Source organism: Natator depressus, chromosome 13 (genome assembly GCF_965152275.1).
Source record: "Natator depressus isolate rNatDep1 chromosome 13, rNatDep2.hap1, whole genome shotgun sequence".
NCBI classification, from domain to species: Eukaryota; Metazoa; Chordata; order Testudines; family Cheloniidae; genus Natator; species Natator depressus.
This window is the reverse complement of record NC_134246.1, coordinates 24,720,342-24,742,500: the sequence shown is the minus strand read 5'-3', so window position 1 is coordinate 24,742,500 and position 22,159 is coordinate 24,720,342. Positions and strand designations below refer to the sequence as shown.

Sequence of the window (22,159 nt, the reverse complement as noted above, 5' to 3'; positions counted from 1 at the left end):
CACCATGTAAATTTAGAAGGTAGGGGCAGCCATGTGGAAGAATACATAGAATTTAAAAGGAACATTTTCACACAATGCCTACAGTGTAAGGTGTTTTTCAAAACCAGAAATCCACACCATACTTTTTGCTTGTATTTATTCTATCCGTGGGCTATTTACCACCTGCTTACTGCAACCGTGAGGCATTGTCTACACTACAGGGGAAATTCAATCTAAGCTATGCAATTTGGGTTACGTGAATAGCGTAACTCAAATCAACATAGCTTAGCTTAGATCAGTGTACCACTACCTGATATCAACGGGAGCCCTTACTCTTCTCCATCCGGCGGAGTACAGCAGTTGATGGGAGAGCGATCTGCAGTCGATTTAGCTAAATTGACCGCCGATGCATCAGTTGCTGCTCATGGGTCCCCAGGTAAGTGTCGACAAGCCCTGAGTTACTGCATAAGAACTGAAATTAAAGTGGAAGTGATTGATCTTTAATTGTACAAGCTGAGTGTAGAGCAAACAAGAAAACCAAAAGCATAAATGATGAAAAGGTTTCGCATTCTTCCAATGTTAATAACCAGCTGCTTGTGTCAAGAGGGGCAAGGACATCTATTTTTCTTAATAGTTTTTAAACCTGTAATTGGCACTGTATGAGAGCACCCCTTCCTCATATGTAACTGTGTATTATGCACAAGTAACCACCGCCTTTCTCCCCTCGTGTCTGAGATGCAGTCCTCTATCCCTGGCACCTGCTTGTAGTCCTGGTCTGCCCTATCACTACCTTCAAAGTTGCTTCTTTGGAAAGGCCTTTTCACCTTTGTCCTCTCCTCAGTAGTGTAGTGAAGACGAGTGAAAATCCTATTCTTTCTGCTGTTGCCCCATGCCCCCTCCCCCCCCCCCTCACCCCCAGCATGGATGCTAAAACATCAGCTTACACTGCTTGTCAGGAAGAGGAGCTAGCATTCTTTCCTGCCTAAAACACCTAGCATGCTGTTGACACTATGCAAATATGCACTATATGCTGCTGGCAGAAGTGGCAATTCCATTGACTTCAAAAGCTTTTGCTTACTTGTGCCAGCTATGAATATGGTCCCCAGCATCCTTTACTGTTTAGACAAGTGTAAAACTTTTAAATTCCATAGGGTCCCAGTCTGCCCCAACAGCTCTATGGCAGTGGTGGAAGATGATCATGCTCGGTCAGAGATCACATTTTTCAAAAAAGGCTGCTGTGCTTTGTGTTTTTACAAACTAGTTACCCCGTTCACCCAGGACACTGGCTGGTACAATCCAGCTGAAGATTTACACAACCACCTGAATCTTTCCAAGACTGCGTCAATACCATTCACCAAAGCACCACAGGCTCCAGCAATCCTACTGGTATTTAGGGAGTGATGGATAGCTCCAGCCTGTGCTGTTCTTCTGTGTTTATATTTTAGACAGTAAATAAATGCTTCCTTTAGAAAGCTTTTAAAAGGTGTTTTGCCAACTGTGCTTGTTGTTGCAATAATATGTGTTAGAAATAAGTCAGCAGGGCCCTCTAAGAATGCAGAGTAAGCAGTGTGTGACCAACCAAGAGCTAGGGTTTATCCTTCAGTATATCTGGTGTCCCTGTTTGCATTGCTCATGGGCCTACCGTAGTGAGCTTTGAAACAAAGGGAAGCATTTTCACTAAATTGTTATAACTTGCAGAGTAAGCTTCCCAAGCTGATATGTAGATAGGGATAACCATGCACTTCTCTCCTTTAAAACAAAAAAACAACTAGCATCCATTAAGAGACAGTGGCTCCTGGCCCTCTCTATCAGGAATCCCTCCACTTACACTGAAATCTCATGATTATGTAGTTCTTCCTTCTCATTTCATTCCCCTAATAGAAGTTGAAACCATCATAGCTGTTTTGCCATGTGGATGGTGATTTAAGAGCAGTAGCCAGTCAGAGGGCAGGGATTTGTATGCAGTGGAACTGCTGTAACTAGTGTAGCCTTGATTTTTACTAATTGTGCAATATGCAACTCCCTATTTGCTAGATACTAATCACAGATAGGCTTCAGTGTTACACAGGCTTTGTCTCTTATACTTCCAAAAATCAGCCTATAATTCTGCACAAGCAGAGATTACTATGTAGACAGGATGTATATATTTTTCTACCCTGTCTTCTAACCCTTCTCAAGTACCTGAGCCCTGTGTACATTCAGACCCTCATAGTCATGTGTGATGGATGTGATATATGCCTGTGTAAACATAGCCACAGAATAAGAAAAAGCCTAATTGCTGTGGTGCTGTTGTGAGTCAGTTACTGCACCCCAGCCTGATGCTTTGCTTGTAAAGGAGCATTGCAGAATAACCTGCATCGCACCCAGAAGAAAATTAAAATGAGTGCTGCTTTCAGAAACAGACTTCTCATCTCTACACTTGTGGGGCTTATTGCATCACAGCCCATTACATTAGCCTGAAGGAGTGTATTCTCTTCTTCATATGCTCCAACTTCTCTCCTTAGGGACCTAAGCAGGAGGTTGACTGTTCAGCTGTTAAACTGATCAGAGGCTAACTTCTAGAGCAGTGTCTCTTTTCAGTCAGTCTGGGTATACCCTAGCTATGATTCTGACTAGAGTAGTAACTGGGAGGTTTGACGTTGGTAAGACATACTGCAGATTAACAGAATATTTAAAGAGATCTTCTACTTAGAGTCATCCAGGGAGTGGTGGCAGAGAACAAAGATACTATTCACACCTGCTCAAGAACTCCATGGTTATGAATAAACTACTGTATAATTTATTATTACCCTAAAGCCATCCACAAGCAAGAATCAGTGCCTCTCTGTGGCATCTCCTCCCCATGCCAGTTTACCAAACCTCCACCTTTTCCTCAGACCTCTTCATCTGTCAAGGCCCAAATATAGGATGCAGTCAGAATGATGAATTCATCCATAGTAAGGGACACCAAAATTATTTTTGCACAAAATTTAAAATGCTGTAGGATTCCTTCTGTCAGTAGAAGTGACTATTTGTTCTCCATTTCTTGTGTCTATGTCTATTGTAAATAATTTTCATCAATGAAAATGAGAAATACCAGACAGATATGGAATGAAGGGAACTTTAGAAGTAGGATGAGAGGTGCCCCTGAAAACAAAGGTCATGTGAGAAGTTCCTAAGAAACCCACTTCCTTCCATGAGAGAGGGCCATATGAAATGATTACAGAAATAATGCACCAAGCTACCTCAACTCTGAATGTCCCAGCACCTTCCTACATTGCAAAATCCTACTTCACAAGAGAAGGTGACTAAAAACTGCCCTGACGTTAATCCTACATGAGAAAAGACTTCAACTGCTTTATAAACACTTAGAAGAGGGAGCATCTTCTAAGCCAGGGTTTCTCAAACTTCATTGCACTGTGACCCCCTTCTGACAACAAAAATTACTGCGTGACCCCCCTGACAACAAAAGTTACGACATGACCCCAGGAGCGGAGACCGAAGCCCCGGGCCCCAGCAAGTCTAAGCCAGCCCTGGTCCTGACCCATAGTTTGAGTTAAGAACCACTGTTCTAAGCCATTAAAGGACAGACCTCTGAGTCATGGGATCCATGATCTATTCCAGGCTGTGTGAGTTAGGGAAACAGAGAAGTGACTTGCCCAATCTCTAAAATGGAGATTTTTAAGTGGGACCTGAAACCTTTTCAGGGGGTTGCATGCCCTTGAGCTAGTCACTTCCCCATCTGTAAAATGGGGATAATGATACTCCCTTCTCCAACCTGGCTTCTTTAGGTAGATTGTAAATGCGCCAGGGACTGTGCGTGTTACTACATAGAACCACCGGGATTCCACAGCCACCCTGAGCAGCCTCTTCCAGAGCTTAACTGCCCTTACAGCAAGACCGCTTTCCCCAACAGCTAACCCAGCTCCCTTGCTGCAGACTGGGCCTGTCACTTCGTATCCGAGCTTCAATGGACGCGTGGGGTGCCCGCCGCAGCGAGGCTCTGCTCTCTCGCCCGTGGGACCCCTGGGACGGGCAACAAGCCACCGTCCGCGCAGCCCCCTCTAAAGAGCAGCGCTGCTCTTTTGTCCTTGCCAGGCTCCCATAGGGCGCAGGCTGGGTTTCTTCCTGCCTGAAGAGGGACCCGCAGCGGCCCAGCCCCGCCGCCGGGCTGACTCTCCTTGCCCACGTGTAGGCACCGGCGGGTGGGGGCGCCTCGAAGCCGCCTTTGTGCCCGGGGTCTCGGGATGCCGCGTCCGTCCCGTCTCCGGGCCGGGCTGTGCTCGGGGCTGAGCTAAGGCAGAGACCCGGGCTCGCAGCGCTTCAGCCTGCAGGATGCTGAGCCGGTCATGGCTGCTCTCCCGCGGCGCTCCGCCACTCACGCTGTCTCCGGGGCGCTGCTGAGGTAACTGCATTCCCCCCCCCCCCCGCCGCTCCAGCTGCCAGGGGAGGGCGAGGGTTGTGTCCCTAGTGCCAGAACGGAGAGTCCCACGCGCCCCCGCCGCCGCCCGCCCCGTCTCCAGCGGGGGGTTCGGGCTCGTGCACGTGTCGTGCCAGCCCCGCTCGTGCGCGTGAGACGTGCAGCCCTGAGCCCAGCCGTGCCGGGTTCACGGCCGAGGGGGACGGGGGGGGACTGTCCGCCCGGCGGGGGGTGGATTCAATGAGGTATAAACCTTTTTCTCCTCCTCCCCCCTTCAGCGGTACAGCGGGATGTTCGCGCCAACGCCCTTCCCACCCCCCGGATCCACTTCCCCGGGCTCCTGCGGACAGGAGGCGTTATCCGCCGGCAGGCACAAGCCGACTTCAGATTTCCCTCCTCGGCTCTTGCCCTCTCCCACGCCGCCCGTCAGCCCCTCCTACGTGCCCCGCCCAGGCTGCTGTCCCAGGCAGGCTGCTGGTGCGCTAGCCTCCCTGCCCCCGGCCCGGCCCGGCCCTTTTAGTTCACAAACCAGGCAGCCCCCGCTAAGCTTTACGCCGGGGTAATGCTCTAGGGTGAGGTCAGCCATCTTGTTTCTTTGTGTAAATGTCTTGCATCGGCCCTGCTGCCTTAGTCCCGCCTTAAGGCTGGGCCAGTCTTGCTGTAGACCGCCGCTGTTAGGAGAGTTACTCAGGGCCGGTGAGCAGGGACCAAGTAGGGGAGAGTTGCCAAAGAGTCCGGAATAAAACTTTTAAATGTCTCTTAAGACGGGGAGAGACCTTAAAATCAACCCAGGAGAGATTCCTTCAGCAAGGCTGAGATTTGGCAGGGCTGGCTCCACTTGCCAGAGTTACAGCTTTGGGGGTAACAGTTCACTTAGTGATATAGACAAGGGGGGGAGAAGGGGTCCCATCAGAAGCACAACCCCACTTAAATATAATTATTGGGAACTCTAGTGGATCCTGTTCCAAATATCTAGGGTGTAAAATTGTTACACAAAAACGCACTAGATTTTGCAGAGATGTGAAGTTATTCTACCTGCCAGCCTTGTTTGGCATAGCCCAGATTCCAGCTCAGGCGTTTAGAGGGTGCCCCTCTAGAACCATCATTTCAATGGCCAGAGGGTAGTTTAGTTCCTGTCCCAAAGTGGGGTGTAGCATTAATGACATTATCTAGTTGCTACTTTAAAGTAATGGACAAAACGCTGTAGATTCTGAAGTATCATGCCCTAATTTAAAGACAAAATGAATAAAGAAATATTTCACATTTTAGAGGGGCAATCACTTTGTAATCTGTTAAACTGGGTTCAAGTAGTTTCAGGTACTAACCTGCCCTTCCAGCCCATCTGTTGTATAAATATGTTCTGTCCCCTACTACAGAGGGCTTCTCCTCACTGTAGTTTCAGGGACTTGAAGTGTTTTGTTAAATTTCCCTTTTCAAAGTTTTTGGGTCAGTAGTAGTTTAAACACTGGTTCAAAGGATTTGGAGCTTAATTTGACACATAGGCCCAGGTCCACAAAAGGTACTTAGATACCTAATGCAGTTTTGGTGGCACAGAACTGCTGCTGACTGCAGTAGGTACCTAAACTCATTCAGCACCTAAGTTTTCAGGGTCTGAATTAACTAAACCTATATATTTCTGCCTCTGAGCAGATGTACTGCTGCCTTCCTTTAGCCTAGTGGTTCTCAACCTTGCTAGACTACTGTACTCCTTTCAGGAATCTGATTTGTCTTGCGTACCCCCCCCCCCAAGTTTAATCTCACTTAAAAAACTACTTGCTTACAACAACAACAACAACAAAAGACAAAAATACAAAAAAAAGTGTCACAGCACACTGTTACTGGAATTGCATACTTTCACATTTTTGCCATATAAAATAGATCAATTGGAATATAATTGTTTCAGTGCAGAGAATATAGAGCAGTATAAGGAAGTCATTGTATGAAATTTTCATTTGTACTGACTTCACTAGTGCTTTTTATGCAGCCTGTTGTAAAACTAGGCAAATATCTAGATGAGCTTTTCCCCGTGTGGGGGTGGTGGTGGTGGTGGTGGTACATGTACCCCTGGTTGAGAACCACTGTTTCTAGGTAGCCAGATGCCTACCTCCCAAAGCCCCAGAACAATACGCAAACTGGGGAAGACAGGCATTTGGCCACCTAAGTTACATGCAGGACCCAATCCTGAATGCAGTCTGAGCATGCCTACAGGATCACATCCCATTCAGAACCAACCACTTTTATTTGGAGGAGGTAATTATCCCCCTTATGGCTTTTAACTCAGAGCACTCTGTCTCTCTCACACATCTAATGGCTATTTAAATATTCACCCACAGTGGAACAGACCTTGGGCCAGAGAGAATGACTATAGCACAGTGGTTCAGGCACCTGCATGGGAGGCAGGAGAGCCAAGGTCCAGTGCCTCTGCTCTAGTCACTTTCTTTTAAATCCACAGTGGAACATCAACAGGAAAGATTAAGGGACTTCTGCGTCAGAATATCCCATAGCTCAGTAGTTAGAGCATCCTCTGGAGGCCCCCCCAATTCAACTTCTTCCTCCCCCAGGCAGAGAGAGGGGAATTGAACCCAAGTCTCCTCTATCCCCAGAGTGCTCTACCTACCAAGCTAGGTGTCAAGGTGGCATCACCTCCTCCTCCAGCTATTATGTGAAGCAAGGCATGTGGCTAAACTTATTCCCACAAGAAATGCATGAGGTGCCTAAACCCCCTCACATCAGGCAGCTGGTTCCCATTTGTAGATTGGGAAGCAGAGATAGGTATTTCTGTATTTCAGAGAGAAGGAAGGGCTTAGTATATAGCCCTCATCACAGATGCTGCAACAATTTGGGGTGGGGGGGGGTGCTAAGAGCCATATAACCAAACTGTAAACCCTGTATATAATGGAAACCACTTCAAGCCAGGTGGTGCTGCAGCACCCATAGTTCCAGCACTTAGACCTCTCATGTCCATCTCTCCCACTGGCTAGTTCAGGCAGCTCCGCACCTAGTATACTGGCTCTTGTGGCTCATTCTTAGGTGCCCCTCTCTTGCATTCATTGTATAGGGAGCCTAGGGGTCAATGTGGCTTATGGATCAGTGTTGTTCCTTTGATTTTCTAAGCATCTAAAAAGTGAAGTGTTACAACAGCAAGAGTCAAGGCCTAAATCTCTTCGTGGATCCCCCCCTTAGTGACTCAGCCAATTAGTTTAGGCTAGGTTGAAAATAGGCTCATGTTTTGAATGAGCTGTTCTCTTCACCTGAAAATTACTTCTAAGTATTGTCTTGTTGGGACATTTCACCTACAGTTACCCATAATTACTGGTTTTAGATTTAGATCTCTGTTTGGTCTCCTGTGCAGAAAGTTCAAGTATATGTATCCTTTCAGTTTGTGCTGTATGCTCCATTCTACCAAGATTGTAGGTATAGTGCTACTCCCTGAACTCTGACCTAATCCATCCTTCCTGTGTCGTTTTATGTAGCAGTTAGAGTAGCCAATTGACTGGTCATTCCACCATTTTTTCAGTGTGGTCAATTAAGTTAGGATCTTGTATTGTCAGGTATTCTAGTTCATGTATTTTTATTTTTGAAGCCTCTTGCATGATAGAGTGATTTGCAGGTTAAGTGTACCTATTTAACAGCTGGCTGCTTTCCCCCATAAATATTACCAATGGGAACATGCCCCTACAGCTGAGCTGAAGGAGAACAATAGCATTGTGTTCCCTGAGCAAAAGGAGCAGAGGGTCTCATTACCTTGAGGCATGCCAGCTGTCCAGTAGTAATAGTTATGCACAAGATTGAGTTCTTCTCTTTATTTGCACACTACAAACAATTAAGACAGGAGAGTTTTACAAGGCATTCTGGTTAATATGAAGGTCACAAATCAAGTTCAGTGCTGTTGAGCAAGAGTCAACATCCAGTTAATTTAAAAAGGCCCACCAAGCTTATCTAGGAATTCAGAACAGCTTCCTCCACCCAGTAGTGCCCCTACAAAGTTTCCACACTAGAATTTTTTTTTTTTTTTTTTTTTTTTTTAAAAAAAAAGGTCCTTTCCCAGGTGGAGAGGAGAGGGCATCACAGCAATAGAGCCTCACCCAGGATGGTTCCCACCATTTGCAGCTGAAACTATTTGTTAAGAGACTTTAGAGATTTGCCATGAGGTGAGCTAGTTTCCTGGACACAGATGAAAACCCCCAACTCCAGTCAGGCTTTATACACTAGCCTCTTGTGCAACAAACACCCTGGCCCATGCATCACTTATGTTTGCACTATGATGCAGAGCACATGCATTACCAGAGAGAATCCCAAGTAACATTGTCACTAGAGAGCTTAGTCTGATGGCTTTGGCCATTGCACTGAGCTAAGATCACTCCTTTCCTCTCTCATTTGAGCAGTTTTGATTTTTGTGGCCCATTTGGCTTGTCACCCCATCTGTCAGAGAGGGGATAGCAAAGTCAAATGGCTTCATGCAGTGAGCCATAGTTAAGGGCTCTGGCTCACTCCCCTGGGTATCGTAACTGAGAGACCTGAAGCCAGGAGCATAAGGTCTCTTGGTAGCTGCACCAGGCCAAGCCAAAGCAATAGCAAAGACAGATTTCTCCAGAGATGGGGTATCTGGTTTCAGAGATCCCAGTGACCTCAGCTCTTCTACACTTGCATCCAGAGAAAGAGTGTTGTCCGGCAGGGCTTGTATCTCAGAGATCTCCCAGATGGGTGGAGGTGGTTTCCTGAGACTGGAGAAGTCAGTTGTTATCTCAGAGCTTTTGGAGAGCAAGTTGTCCATTGATTTGCGGAGCTTTTCTTCCTTGCATGGTGTGGAGGACTTGGCATCACAAAATACATCTACTATTGAGTTCACTCTGCTGTTGGATTCAGAAGCCACACTGGACAAGTCAAAGGCAACTGGAACACTGGGGGTCTTGCAGAAGTAAGCAAGACCACCATCACAAAGGCCCTGGGTCACACAGTTCAGGTCACCCTTCACACAACTGCTCAGAGACTCTGGCCACTTGAGGACAAGCTGAGAACTACCTTTTGTTGTGTTCTCCAAGTCAAGGATGCCATCCCAGGCATCTGGTTTAGAGGTACTGTCAGTCTCCAAGTAGTAGCTGATGCCTGGAGAAAAGCTGATACAGCTGGAAGCACCTGCCACAAACCCATGTTCCAAGATCTCCTTTAACGTCACGAGGTTGGTACTGCTCCTCTGGGTGGAGGACATCACAGGATCTCCGAACTAAGTCACTCAGTCTTGTCCTGCTGCATCCAACAGACACACCTTGTGAGTAAAGGAAGCCTTGACAGAGGGAAAAACACGTTGTCCTTTACAGGGCTCCTTTTCCAGAGTCCTGACTCTGGGCTTGTCTAGAGCAGAGCATGTCTGACTACTTTAACTATCCCCATGTATTGTTAAAGCAGCCACCCCACAGTATGGATGTAATTATATCAGAGACTTTACACTAGTAGCCCTGTTTCCGGTTCAGGAAACAAAATAAGCTCTACTGATAGAAGGCACCTTTATACCAATATAGCTGCAGTCACACTATGGTTTATACCAGTATAACTGTACTGGTTAGAAACCCCTGACACCAGTAGAACATTAGCATAGACCAGGCCTTACGGTAGCTTTTCAATCTTTAAACATGCCTGCCTCATCCTTGAGCATATTTGATGTTAACTAGGTTACTATAAACCCACCTTCCTCAGTTATATTTCCAGCCAGCATTTAAAGCTTTTAGTTGTTTTTGAAACAGCACCCATTGCCAATCTTTGCAGCCCTGGCAGACAGAGGTCATCCAAGTAGAGGACTAGGAGCCAGGAGAGCAAAGGGACAGAAACTCCCACAATGAACCTGGACAAGAGTGTTAAGCCTCATCTGTAATACGGGAGCAATACTAGTTTCCCAGGGGTGTCATTAGGATGGACTAATTAGTGTTTGTAGAGTGCCTTAAGATTTACACTGATGGTCCTAGACAGATAGAGAGGTAGAGGTTGTTAACAGGTTGGAAGATTGTTTACATTCTTCCCACCTCACAAATGGCACCACTGTCCTGCCAGCTGGCCATTTCTAGCATTAGGTTGGTTCATGAGCATTAGCTGTAGCTAGCAAAGCTCACCTGAAGATACTTTTTACCCCAGGAACTCATACTGCTTTAGTTCCCCTGTAAGGGTTGGCTTTGAAGGGCTCCAGTCCTTGTGTCCCACCATTCTTATAAGCAAAGTCAGACTAAGGAGAGGGGACTCCTCAGAACACCTACAGAAGAGAGCTCATTTTCTGTCCTTGGGGTCTGATGCTAGAGAGACCCTTTAGCAGTTTGCTGTGCTTCCTGCTGTGTAGTAGGCTCTCACACACCACTGGGGCTGCTTGCTACATGGTTACCCTGCAACTGAAACATCTGTAGCTCTTCTCCCACCACTACCCTAGACTAGAGAGTAGACCAGGAATTCCTATGTGCTGACTAGGGCTTTTCCTCTGGCTATGTGGATTTTAGAGACAGTGTTCCTTGGGGGACCAAGTAAACTTTAAGATCACATTTGTCTGGAAGCTTTGTACTAATAGTTTACACGCAACACCTAAGATGACCAGCTTTCTTCAGCTGAAAAGAAGCTTTCTATTCCCCTGACATTGACTAGACAAAGCAATGTGCTGTTGTGCACATCTTCTGTTACCAAAGAGGCCCTTGGATAGGGGAGAAGGAAAATCCCTTCTAAAGAGGTTACAATTAAAACCTCAAGTCAACTCTGTACCAGAGGCTCCATAGCAGGAGCTGGATTTTTTTTTTTTTTTTTTTTTTAAACAAGCAAACAAACAAGCTTCAAAAAAAACCACACACCACATTTGGTGGACAGTGTCCCTTTAAGGGCAGCTCAGTATTCAACATATCAGTTTAGATGACAAAGCTGAGGTCCTCCAGTGGGCTAGAGGGGCAGAACACATGGGAAAGGGCAGTCACATTAACTGCTGCTCAGTAGGGACTTGGGAGAGCTCACTCAAGGAAGAGCTCATTGCTGTTTCCCAGAAGCTGTACACTATCCTGGCCTCCTGGGTGGTCTTGCTAAAAGATGGTTGAGCTCATACCGACATTATGGACTTGATGAAGTTACTGGCTGGATTCTCTAGCCTGTGTTATGTGGAAGGTCAGACTGAATGATCATGATTGTAAAGCGAGAAAGGAATATCTGATCGGCTGTGCTGAAGATCCAATATAGAAAGCCCTGATTCAGATAGTCCAGGGTAGGACTTTAGTCCTAGAGATAAGTTCACTGAGAATATTAAACCAAGATGTGGCATACATGCACACCTGAGACTGCAGTTGAAACTGATAGTGACAGGGCAGGGAAGAGAAGAAAGAATGTCCTAATACAGTTCTCTCCCCCACACAGGAGAGCATTAAAAAAAACCTGAACACCCCACACACAAATACACTAGCCGGCTATTATTCTAGTTAAAAGAATACCAAATTCAGAGATTTTGTAGATCACTTTCTGACACTGACAGCTTAGATGTCTTTATTTTTAGGCCCTAATCCTGCAAGTGATGGGTCTAGATAAGTCTCACTAATCCACATATTATACATTCTCTCTGCACCCAGTCCACAGGCTAGTGAGTTGTGCTTTCAGAGAAGCTCACTCTAGTCAGTAGAGTGATACACCCAACTGCAGTCACAATCATTTATCCTTACTTTCTACAAGACTAGTTTGTTTCCATATTTCTTCAACTCACTCACATGTAAGTGAGTCTTACATAGGAAGTGGCGGGGGGGGGGGGGGGAGAGCTTTTAAGAAGCATCAGGAAAGGAACACAAGACACAGAAGATGGGCTAGGGAGGCAGCAGGTGCATGACCAGAGGTTGATTTTAATTCACTTTTGACATTGACTAGGTTTGAAGATCCCCTGGAACATAAGAGGGAGCGAGTAAAATCCACAAATTCTCTAATGGTACATGACCATACAGGCAGTTTTTGGAAGCCAAGAAGTCTTCTCTCTAAGGAAAAATTTAACTAAACCAAATCACTAATATTTGAAAAATAACAGGAGGGGAGAAGAGTCCCTTCTGGGAACTACTCACCCCTTGTTTCTGCAGAAATTCTCATGAACCCCTACTCCTGTTCTACTGGTGCAGTGATGCTGCTTTTGTAGCACTAGTAATTAGTTAGCAGACCCTTGTCATTTCCTATTAAGCTAATTTGGGAGGAGGCGGATTTTCAGCTTGACGGTGATGATGCTGTCAACAACCAACCTGAAGCTGCTTTGGGGGAGGTTGCCCAACAGTCCTGCAGAGACCTGCACACATGCTTAGCTTTATGCATGTCAGTTAATAGTCCCATTGAACTCATTGGGGGTGCTTAAAGTTAAACATAAGTCTCTACAGGACCAGGGCCTATAAGCAGAGGGCAGCCTATATCAGAATTGCAATAACCCAATAGTTCTGCAGGGTTTATATTTAGCCTGTCTACTTAGTGCTGTTATAGACTTCTTGGGGAGACACTAATTCACAAAAATCAAGCATCAGAAATAAGAACTGATTGCAAGAGCTGGTTGGTAGCGAACTCCTGAGTGCAGTGCACAAAAATAGAAATAACCCCAACACACACACACAGCTGCTGGAGTAGCGCTGAACCAGATAAATGTGCTCATGCAACTCTTTTTGTGAGGAGCAACAGTGCCATCTGCTGGCAATGGTTAGTCCTATGAAGGTATGTGCTCCCAAAGGAGATAAACCTACCGCACCAGGCTGCTCAAACTTTTTCATTGGGGAACCCACATCTCAATGGAAAAATTGTCTTCTCTCCCGTTTCTGATTATGCAGACCTCCTCTTCTTGCCTTTGGAAAGGTGCAGACCAGCTCCCTTCCGTTCACAATTCTGTAGCATCCCCATAGAACTCCAGCAGCTGTTTACATGGAAAAGCAACATAGGGAAAGTATTTTGATGTGTTTTTAGCTGTCTTCAGTGTGATGTAGCGGCTTGGAAACAAAGAGGAGGAGGCAGCAGCATATGACCAGCCAGCTCTCCAAAGGTCACCAGAAAGTGGTCCACGGACAAGTTTGGGAGCTGCTGCAATTACATCAGTGATGAATGTGAATCCTCTCCTCAGTTATTTTATCCTGGGTACCCATTAAACAAACCAGTGTCCTGCATACCTGAGCACGCAAGGTACCTCTCCCTTTTACACATATGGGTGTTTTTTAGTCTGCTTGCATGGATTTAAGGTGCCTCTCTTTCCGACTCTTCCACCTTGTATTTTGACTGTGCCATGGGGGTCTTTAACATGTTCTATGAGCTTCTGTCTTTTGGGGAGGTTGTCTGGAGGTGGTGGGGACTGCTGTCAGCAGTTGTGAATGGATGTTAAGAGATGGCAGAGAAGGATGGGGGTATGATGGTCTGCTTTTATATATGGCTGCGTGATGGTTCTCCTTTTAAACCTTATTCACCCCTCATGCTGCAAATCTGGAATGGAGGTTCCGTTGTTTGATCACGTAGGCACGATTCAGCAAAGCGCTTAAACACGTTTAACTTTAAGCATGTGCTTAAGTCTTTTGCTGAATCAAAGCCTTTGTCTGTGAACTTGTCCGTATAGACATTTACACCAGTGATTGTCTTTGTTATAGTATTGTTGGAGTGGCTACAGATGTGTCTGCTCTGATTAAATAGTCATTCAGGGTACACGTAGGACGTTGTATGTAGAAGAGTGCAATTCTTTACCCCTTCTTCTTCAGTGCTGCCTAGCAAAATGCAGGTAAACATCCCTGCAAATGCATCTCTGCAGGCATGGGCCTCTGAAGATAAAATCACTTCCATTTAGTGGTCTTCCCTCTGTAAATCCACCTCTACCCCAAATAACATATGTTGGTGACAGTAATAATAGAAATAATAGCTCTTCTATATGACTTCTAATCTTCAAACACTGTGCAAACATTAATCCTCATAACGTCCCTCTAAACAAATGGAGAAAATCTTCTGTTGCCTGGCATAGAAAGCTGCTTCTTGTTTACTCAGAGAACAAGGGCCATATTCAGCCCTGGAATAACCGTAATTTAGCACATATGTAGCTCTTCTCACATGTAGATCTCAAAGCCCTTAACAAAAGTGAGTAGGTATCATTATCCCTGTGTTAGAGATGGGGAAACTGAGGCACAGAGTTACGTGACTTGGCCAAGATCACGGAGTGTGTCTGTGACATAGCCAGGAACAGAGCCCAGGTCTCCTGACTTGTAGCCCAGATGCCTTCAATGGGATTGGCATCCTGCGTGAATTTAGTTTTAGTAGTCTGACTGAATGTAAAGGCTGTGTCGTCGAGGCATGATGAGCCTGGCCATAACAGGAAGAGAGAGAGGAGACCCATGAAAGCCCCCAAAATCAATGGGGCTTCTGCTTGGGAGCAGAGATCTGTCTCTGTAGGTCAGCTTTCAGGATTGGTGCCTTACCATGCAAAGTACATTCAAGTCTGCTAAGTCTGACAGGGAGACGGTGACCCCCCACGAGAGCACCTAGTTTTAAGGAACTAACACTCGTTGGGTTTGCAGACCCGATGCACCCGCGTAGGGTGCCTGCCGTTCCGAGGCATTGATGCATGCATGCATTTCTTTTTGCACGCCTAGCTGGACATGCACGCCTGTATTTTGCACCCGTCCTTTGCATGCCTGTATTTCACATCCATTATTTCTCGCTTTAATAAGAGTCGGGGGCGGGGGAGGAGGAGAAAGGGAAGGAGTTTTTTGCAAGCGGCCCGCGCGCGCCTCTTTTACTCCCCCCCGCTTTTTTTTGTTCCTCCCTCCCTCTCGCCCTCCTTTTATTTTTGCGCTTCTCGTCGCTCTCGCGCAGGCTCGGCTGGTTCCCGGGGTGGAGTTGGCGCGAGATAGGAAAGTTGCCTCCTGCGCTGTACGCCGGGCAGGCGCGAGCTTCCCCCCGCGTCCAGCCCGCCGCGCGCGCTAACCGGGGCGCGCCGGGGCTGTACCCCCGGCAGAGGCCGGCCCGGGGGCCAAGGGATGCGGCGCCCCCCTGGCGAGCCCCTTCGATTTTCTCGCGATTGATGTTTTTAATGCACAAAGGGGCAGGATGGCTCGCAGGACCCGCGGGTAAGTTTCATGCAAAAGGGGCGAGCTTCGTGCCCGCCCTGGGGGGCAAGCTGGGTTTGTTGCATTGCACCCCCCTTCCCCATTCACCTCCTCCCAGGTATTTCAGGGGGGAGAATCCACTCCCTACATTTCCTTTCCCCTTTATGGGGGACACGCAGGGGAATCTGTAATGCACAGAATAATTCTCCCCATAACTGCTAGGAAGGGGAGACTATCAGAGAGTGGGGGGCAGCCTGGGATCTGGGTTAAAGTGCTGCTTTAAAATGGCCTGCTTGCAAAACTTGAGGGTGGGGTGAGGAGCAGCCATGTCTGGCATGGAACAAAAAGTTTTTTGACTTTCAGGTGATCAGGTCAGTTTGGAGCTGGTGAAAGGTGCCAGTTTGATTAAAAAGTCCTTGGGGCAAGGACGGTCACTGATTAGATGGTAGGAGCAGCACCCAGCCCAATGAGGCCCTGCTCTTGTTTCTGGCCTCTGGGTGTGTTACTGTGATGAAGACAATAGTTTACAGGCGAACCAAGCTATACTATAACACAGACTAAGTGGTTCATCAAAAAGTATTAGTCTCCAGGTGTAAGGACCAGGCCTACCCAATATCTTCTTTTTTTTTTTTTTAACCCATATTCAGTCTGAGATTGTGTGCTTAGATGAAAGCTGCTTGCTCCCTAAATATTGAGAAGGAATCAAAAGTTCAATTTGTTTCCTCCCTCCTTCAATAAAAATTGCAGCTCTTAAGCCTATGGAATCAAGTCCAGTTGCTCTACCTATCTGAATAAGGGAGCTAGAGGCTGGCCTGTGTCCTGGGCTTGGACATAGGTACAAAATAAAGCAAAAGGCTTGCACTGGGCTAGTGGCTCTCAAACTGTGACCTGTGAAGAGCTGCCTGGTCACATGGTGCTGGTGGCTGCTCCTCCTAAACCAGTAAATAATATTAAATACTTCCCTAATGTTATTTCGATGTGAGTAACTACGAAGCTGTCGCAGAGATTGATGGCATGCAATCACCAACGTGAGAGAAGGGGGGGTGGGCTGCAGTCATGGAGGCAATGTGAGCCACTCATGAAGAGGTGGTCTGTGCCTACAGAGTACTTGACTGTGACTAGACAGTTGGTGTGCTGTGACTGCTACTTATTTCACTGATCCTAAGCATCTCACTGTCACCTTGGCTGGGTTTGAACGGGTGACCTAACTCCCTTGGGTACTTAATTATGGTAGTATCGATGTGTTTCACAGTCTTTAATGTGTTTACCCTGACAAAACCCCATGAGGTGCGGCAGTGCTGTTACCCTGTTGTACAGGCACAGAGCGTATGTCTACATTGCAGCTGGGAGCCTGACTCCCAGCCCAGGTAGACAGACTTGAGCCAAGTTAGCTCTCTCAAAATAGCAGTGTGGACGCTGCAGCAGCTCGAGCTAGTGATTTGAGCTCAGAGGCAGGGGCATGGACTCTGGACGTTGCATCATAGGCTAGCCACCTGAATCAAAGCCTACCCAACCCCCTAGGTCCAAGCTCTGCAGCAGAGGCTCAGGCTAGCCACCAATGTCCACACCACTGTTTTACCTGGCCTGGGAGGCGTGCTCCTAGCTGCAGTGTAGACATACCCAGAGAGGCTAAGCGACTTGCCCAAGGTCACATAGGAAGTCTGCAGCAGAGAGAATCTAGGTCTCCCAAGTACCAGGCCAGCACCCTAACCACTTGGCCATCCTTCCTCTCTAAACGTAAAAAGCTGCATATCTTTTTTTAGTTTTTAAAGGGTCCTTGTCCCTGCGGTGGATGGGAATTTGACGCTTCCCGGGGTTCTGAGGCGCCTCACTTCCACCTGTCTTTACCGAGAAGAAGTTGTGCCAGGGCCTGCCAGGAGTCAGCTCCCCACCTCTACCAACCACAGGCAACACAACCAGTGTGACACCAGCTTTCAGTAGAGACTTTACGTGATACTCTTAGGTGGACTGATATATAAATACCAGACCCAGGGGATCCCTGTAACCCATATGCATCTTTGTGGCTTCTGCCACAGAAGCTGCTTGCGTCACAGGAGTTGAGCTGTGCTCCTTGATACTGTTTGCCAATAACAGAGCCAGATTTGCAAAGATGCTCTCCTAAGCAGAGAGTGCAACCCCTGTTTGCAGGTAATTGCTTGATACCTAGATTGCTCAGGTGAGGCAGCTGTGTTTGGGAAATTTGGCCAAAACTTTGTGAAAAGGCCCAGGAGCAGAGTCAGACCTCTGGGCTGCACTGTGGTATTTGTTCCAGCTGCCACATCTCTAATGAAACAAAACTAATGCTCTTGGTTTTGTGTAGTGAGGAGCAAGATGAGCTGCATTACCAGGACACAGACTCAGACGTGCCAGAGCAGCGGGAGAACAGGTGCAAGGTCAAGTGGACTCACGAAGAGGTAGGTGACAACAGGGAACGTGTGTTGTCTCTTTGAGCGGGTGGGGATAGAGTGACTGGGGGTGGGGGGAGAGAGGAGGTAGGTGTAAGGCCTGCTCTTTAGGGCACCTCAGGACTTCCTGTGTAGAGAAGCTGTAGGGTGAACTGTCTACACTACAACAGCTCTTCCTGAGCTGTGCTGTGCCCAAAGGGCAGGGCTGCAGCATGGTGTGGCGAATGCAGTTAAAACATGGTTTAGCCCTGTCTGCCCAGCAAAATACAGCCCTGTCTGAGCCATGTCAAGGGCCTACCACGCTGTAATCCAACAGCCTAGACCGGCTTTCAGCCTACATCTCTATGGGGCCTAAAACACACTGACTGGAGCACAGTTTGGCCTTGTCCATGCAGTTTGAATCAAACCATGTTAGAACATAGGTGGGCCAAAGCAGTATTTAATTACAGCAGTTGAACGCTTGTTTTCAATGCGTAGCCTGGGCCTGTGTGCTTAAAAACTTATGCCAGCCATTTATGGCCCAGGTTAGAAATCCTGCCAACTGGGCATTGCTACAGACAGCTGGAGTGATGATGGGTTTGGGTGGTTGTTGGTTTTTGTTGTTGTTGTTGTTTTTTTACATGACTATAAATGGCAGGACAAAGATTCAAGCCTTTCTCTCTCCAGCTGCAATACTTAGTGACGTGTCCCTTGTACAATAGCATGGTTGTAGCATCTTGTGCTTGTGGGGTGAAAGCTGACCCCTTTGCTCTTCGCAGGATGAATGGCTGAAGACGCTAGTGAAGCAGTTTGGACAGAGCGACTGGAAGTTCTTGGCAAGTCACTTTCCCGTAAGTGGAGCTGCAGGCGGGACGGGGCAAGTTCAGATCTTTGGCACGTCTTATGCCCAAAGTGCTTTGCAGCTGTGAGCTAGCGTTGTGTTTGTACAGCATCTAGCATAACGGGACCTGGTTCCTTACTGTGGCTCTGAAGTTCTGTGCTAACACAAATAATAATAATGACCCCTCGGAGCAGCCCTGCAGGGTGGGAGAATAACTAACCCGTCTGAAATGGGGAGGAGCTGGGATAAGAACTCGGGGGTGTCTGTCGCAGTTTCCCATGCTTGGTGCACTAGGACACAGACCCTGTTTTGACTGCATAAGGCAAAAGTGTGTGTATAGCCCACATGCTCAAGTTCTGTGCATTGGTGGGTTCTTTGTGCAAACCTCATTCCCTTCTGTAGAGATGGTAGCACATGGCATGGGGCCCTGTCAATAGTCAGCCACTCCCGTGCTGGGTGTCTCTCATTTTCTTGAACTGCTGGTTTCGAGCTTCTTTCCTGGCCCCCTGCTCATCACAGATTCCTAGATTCCAAGGCCAGAAGGGACCATTGTGATCATCTAGTCTGAACCCCTGTATGACACAAGCCAGAGAACTGCCCAAAAATAATTCCCAGAGCAAAGCTTTTAGAAAAACATCCCATCTTCATTTAAAAACTGTCAGTGCTGGAGAATCCACCACAACCCTTGACACGTTGTTCCAAAAGTTATTCGCTCTCACTGTTAAAAACGTACACTTTATTTCCAGTCTGAATGTGTCAGGTGGCCACATGGAGGGCAGCATTGGTGAGGAGGTCCCTTAGCACCCTCTGGCTGGGCAGAGAAGCTTGGGATGGCAGGCTGAGCCAGCAGCCTTGTGCATAGCAGCAGCTATACTGTGGGGCACCACAGGCCGGAAGGGAAGGAGGTTGACTGGTAGACAACCTCCTTACCTGCAGCGGGCAGGGTCCTCTACAAGATGGGTTGTGGGGAGGGTGGATCTGGGCTCAAGCAACTTTCCTCTCCCCACTGCTTGTCTCCTCTGACTCTTGCCCACAAAGACTGGGCTGTTTCACCCTCCAAGAATGGGAAGTGCTAAGCTAGGAGGGGACTACTTCCATGGGTATCATCTGTGACTAGTAGCTGTCGGAGTAGCTTCCAGTCGCCAACGTGACATAGGATGGGAGCTCCCGTGGAGCAGTGTGAGCTGGAGAGAGAGGAGCTGGGAGCATATGGCTGAAGCTCTGGGAACTGGAAGAGCAAGCTCTGAAGGGTTGATGCTAAGGACGCAGTTGACACGTTTGGACAGAATCTCTTTCTGCAGGGGGTTGTTTGTAAACTTGTTCCATGCCCCAGCATGGCAGAGGCAGTGAGTGAGGCTGCGTTTGTGGGATTTCGAAGCTGGCTGATGGCTCTAGCAGGGTTTCTCAAACTGGGGGGCCCAACCCAAAAGGGGTCGCAAGACTATTGTAGAGGGGTCGCAACTGCTGGCCGGGCTCCCAGCTCTGAAGGCTGCACTGCTGCTGGCGGCAGTGCAGAAGTAAAGGTGTCATGGTTGGTGGAGCGGGGCAGAGGGGCTGGTGTCACAGCCTGAAATATTTTCAAAGGAGGTCCCAGCAAAAAAAAAGTTTGAGAACCCCTGCTCCAGAGACTGGAGTCTTCTGTTTATCTACCTGACAAGGACGGCAGTGCCAGAGCAGGATTCCCCTGCCCATGCATTTGCCAGTGTGCTCCAGGATCAGCAGGGACCGTCTGTAAGGTTGAGAGAGGAGTTTGGTCTCTAGGGCCCATCTCTACTGACCTGGCTCACAAGGGGGCCAGTGTGTGTTTGTGGTGTGGACACCTCCATTGGGAACAGGGCTGAGAACTTGCCAATCTCATTTCTCACAATCTCCGCCGTCACATCATCACCACCCTTGACCACTGATGTGAGGTGAATCGTGGCAGGGTCCCCTTCCTGGCCCTCTCCTGAGCTGTCCACTCGTAGCGTGGTTATCTTTTGAAAATAAAACAGCCAGCCCAATATGGAAGGTTTCCCTCAGTTGCTCTGTGTTGCTCTTGTCGTTGTGGCCTCTGTTCTAACTCATGGCTCTTAATTCCCTGGCATAGAACCGCACCGATCAGCAGTGCCAGTACCGGTGGCTGAGGGTGTTGAATCCAGACTTGGTTAAAGGGCCTTGGACCAAGGAAGAGGATCAGAAGGTAACTTGGTGGCAGCGTCACGGTCAGTGGGTTCGTTGCTCTGTGTGGAGGACATGAAAGGTGCTGGATTTTCAGTCTGGAAGTCCTTTTACATGTAGCCCAAAAAAGCAGCACTCGATACCCTTCTGTGCACTCAGTTAACTGCTTTTGAGCTGCATAATAAGGCATTGTTTTTTGACCTGTAAAGCTCTAAATGCCCTGAGATTTGCTCATCTGAAAGACCGCCTGTCTCCCCATACAACACTGCTTGAGCAATGATCCAGCAAGGTGTGAACTTGGGGGCTAGCAGTGGGAGGAAAGGACGTTTTTGACAGTTGCTACCTCATGTCATTTTTTCTGCCTTGGTATCTTCTGATCTACCCTTTCCTGTCCAACTCCCCTGCTAACCCTTTGTCTGTGCCTTTCTCACCTCACGCTGCTTCCTGCTGTTTCCTCCTTTCTGTGCACCCTGGTGCTTGCCTGTACGCTGTGTCCTGCATGTCACTGTGAAAATCTGCTGCATCTGTGACCAGGTCCCTTCACATTACATTGCATTACGACTCCTCCTCATCACTGCTGGGGCCCTCCACTACTCCACTTCTGTCGCATCTCTCCTTCCCTCTTTGTCTGTGCCCCTTTGTGTGTCCTAGACTCCGCCATCTTCACTTACCAGGACGTTCCCTTTGTCTCCTTCCGCTGTTGTCTCTGCCAGACTGGGTAAATGAAGCTGCTTCACCATGTATACCTGCTTCCTCATGTTCTTCCACCCCCTTTTTACATTGCAGCTGATCTCTGCCCCAGCAACTCTGTGGGAGTTGTGACTGCTTGTGCAAGGTGTGTTGCCTGTCTATACGAGATTGTAAGCGATTTGGGGCAGGGACTTGGTCATCTGATGTCTATAAAGCTCCTTGCTTGGCATTATAAAAATAAAAATCTGCCAACAATCTGTCAGCCAAGGAAGGCTGGATGGGATGGGGACTCATTTGGGAGCCCATCAGTCCTGCTTCTTAATCAGCCAAGTGGGTCTCTGGGGAGAAATACAGAGAGTAGCCTACGTTATTACTCTCTCTCTCTCTCTATCTATAAAAATATAGTGCTCTCAGCTTGCACAGCACTTCACAGAGCCAATAAAGACTGATTCCTTGCCCCAAAGTGCATAGAGGATCAAGGGAGGATCAAAACAACAGACAGATGTAACACAGGGCAGGGTGGAATGAAGATGCGAAAAACAAGATTGCATGGTCACTTGGGGCTAGCATGGGTGTCTACGTTGGTTTGTTTTAGTTAATGTAATTTAATTGTGATTAGAGCTCAGACTGCCCACGCTGGCACTATAGCTGGGTGCAGAGTTTT

At 47.7% G+C, this 22,159-nt stretch overlaps 1 protein-coding gene across 2 annotated transcripts in view; it reads left to right on the top strand.

Moving 5' to 3' along the window:
• Positions 1–4,070: 4,070 nt before the first annotated feature.
• MYBL2 (MYB proto-oncogene like 2) overlaps positions 4,071–22,159 on the top strand; it is a 39,809-nt gene continuing 21,720 nt past the window's right edge. The window contains exons 1-4 of one of the 2 annotated variants that reach the window (XM_074969714.1): positions 4,071–4,363; positions 17,744–17,837; positions 18,587–18,658; positions 20,735–20,827. In XM_074969714.1, coding sequence (XP_074825815.1) covers positions 4,308–4,363; positions 17,744–17,837; positions 18,587–18,658; positions 20,735–20,827 — 315 coding nt within the window. In that variant the 5' untranslated portion in view covers positions 4,071–4,307. Of the gene's footprint in view, positions 4,364–15,337; positions 15,445–17,743; positions 17,838–18,586; positions 18,659–20,734; positions 20,828–22,159 lie in introns of those variants that run through there. The other variant, XM_074969715.1, reaches the window with a different exon arrangement.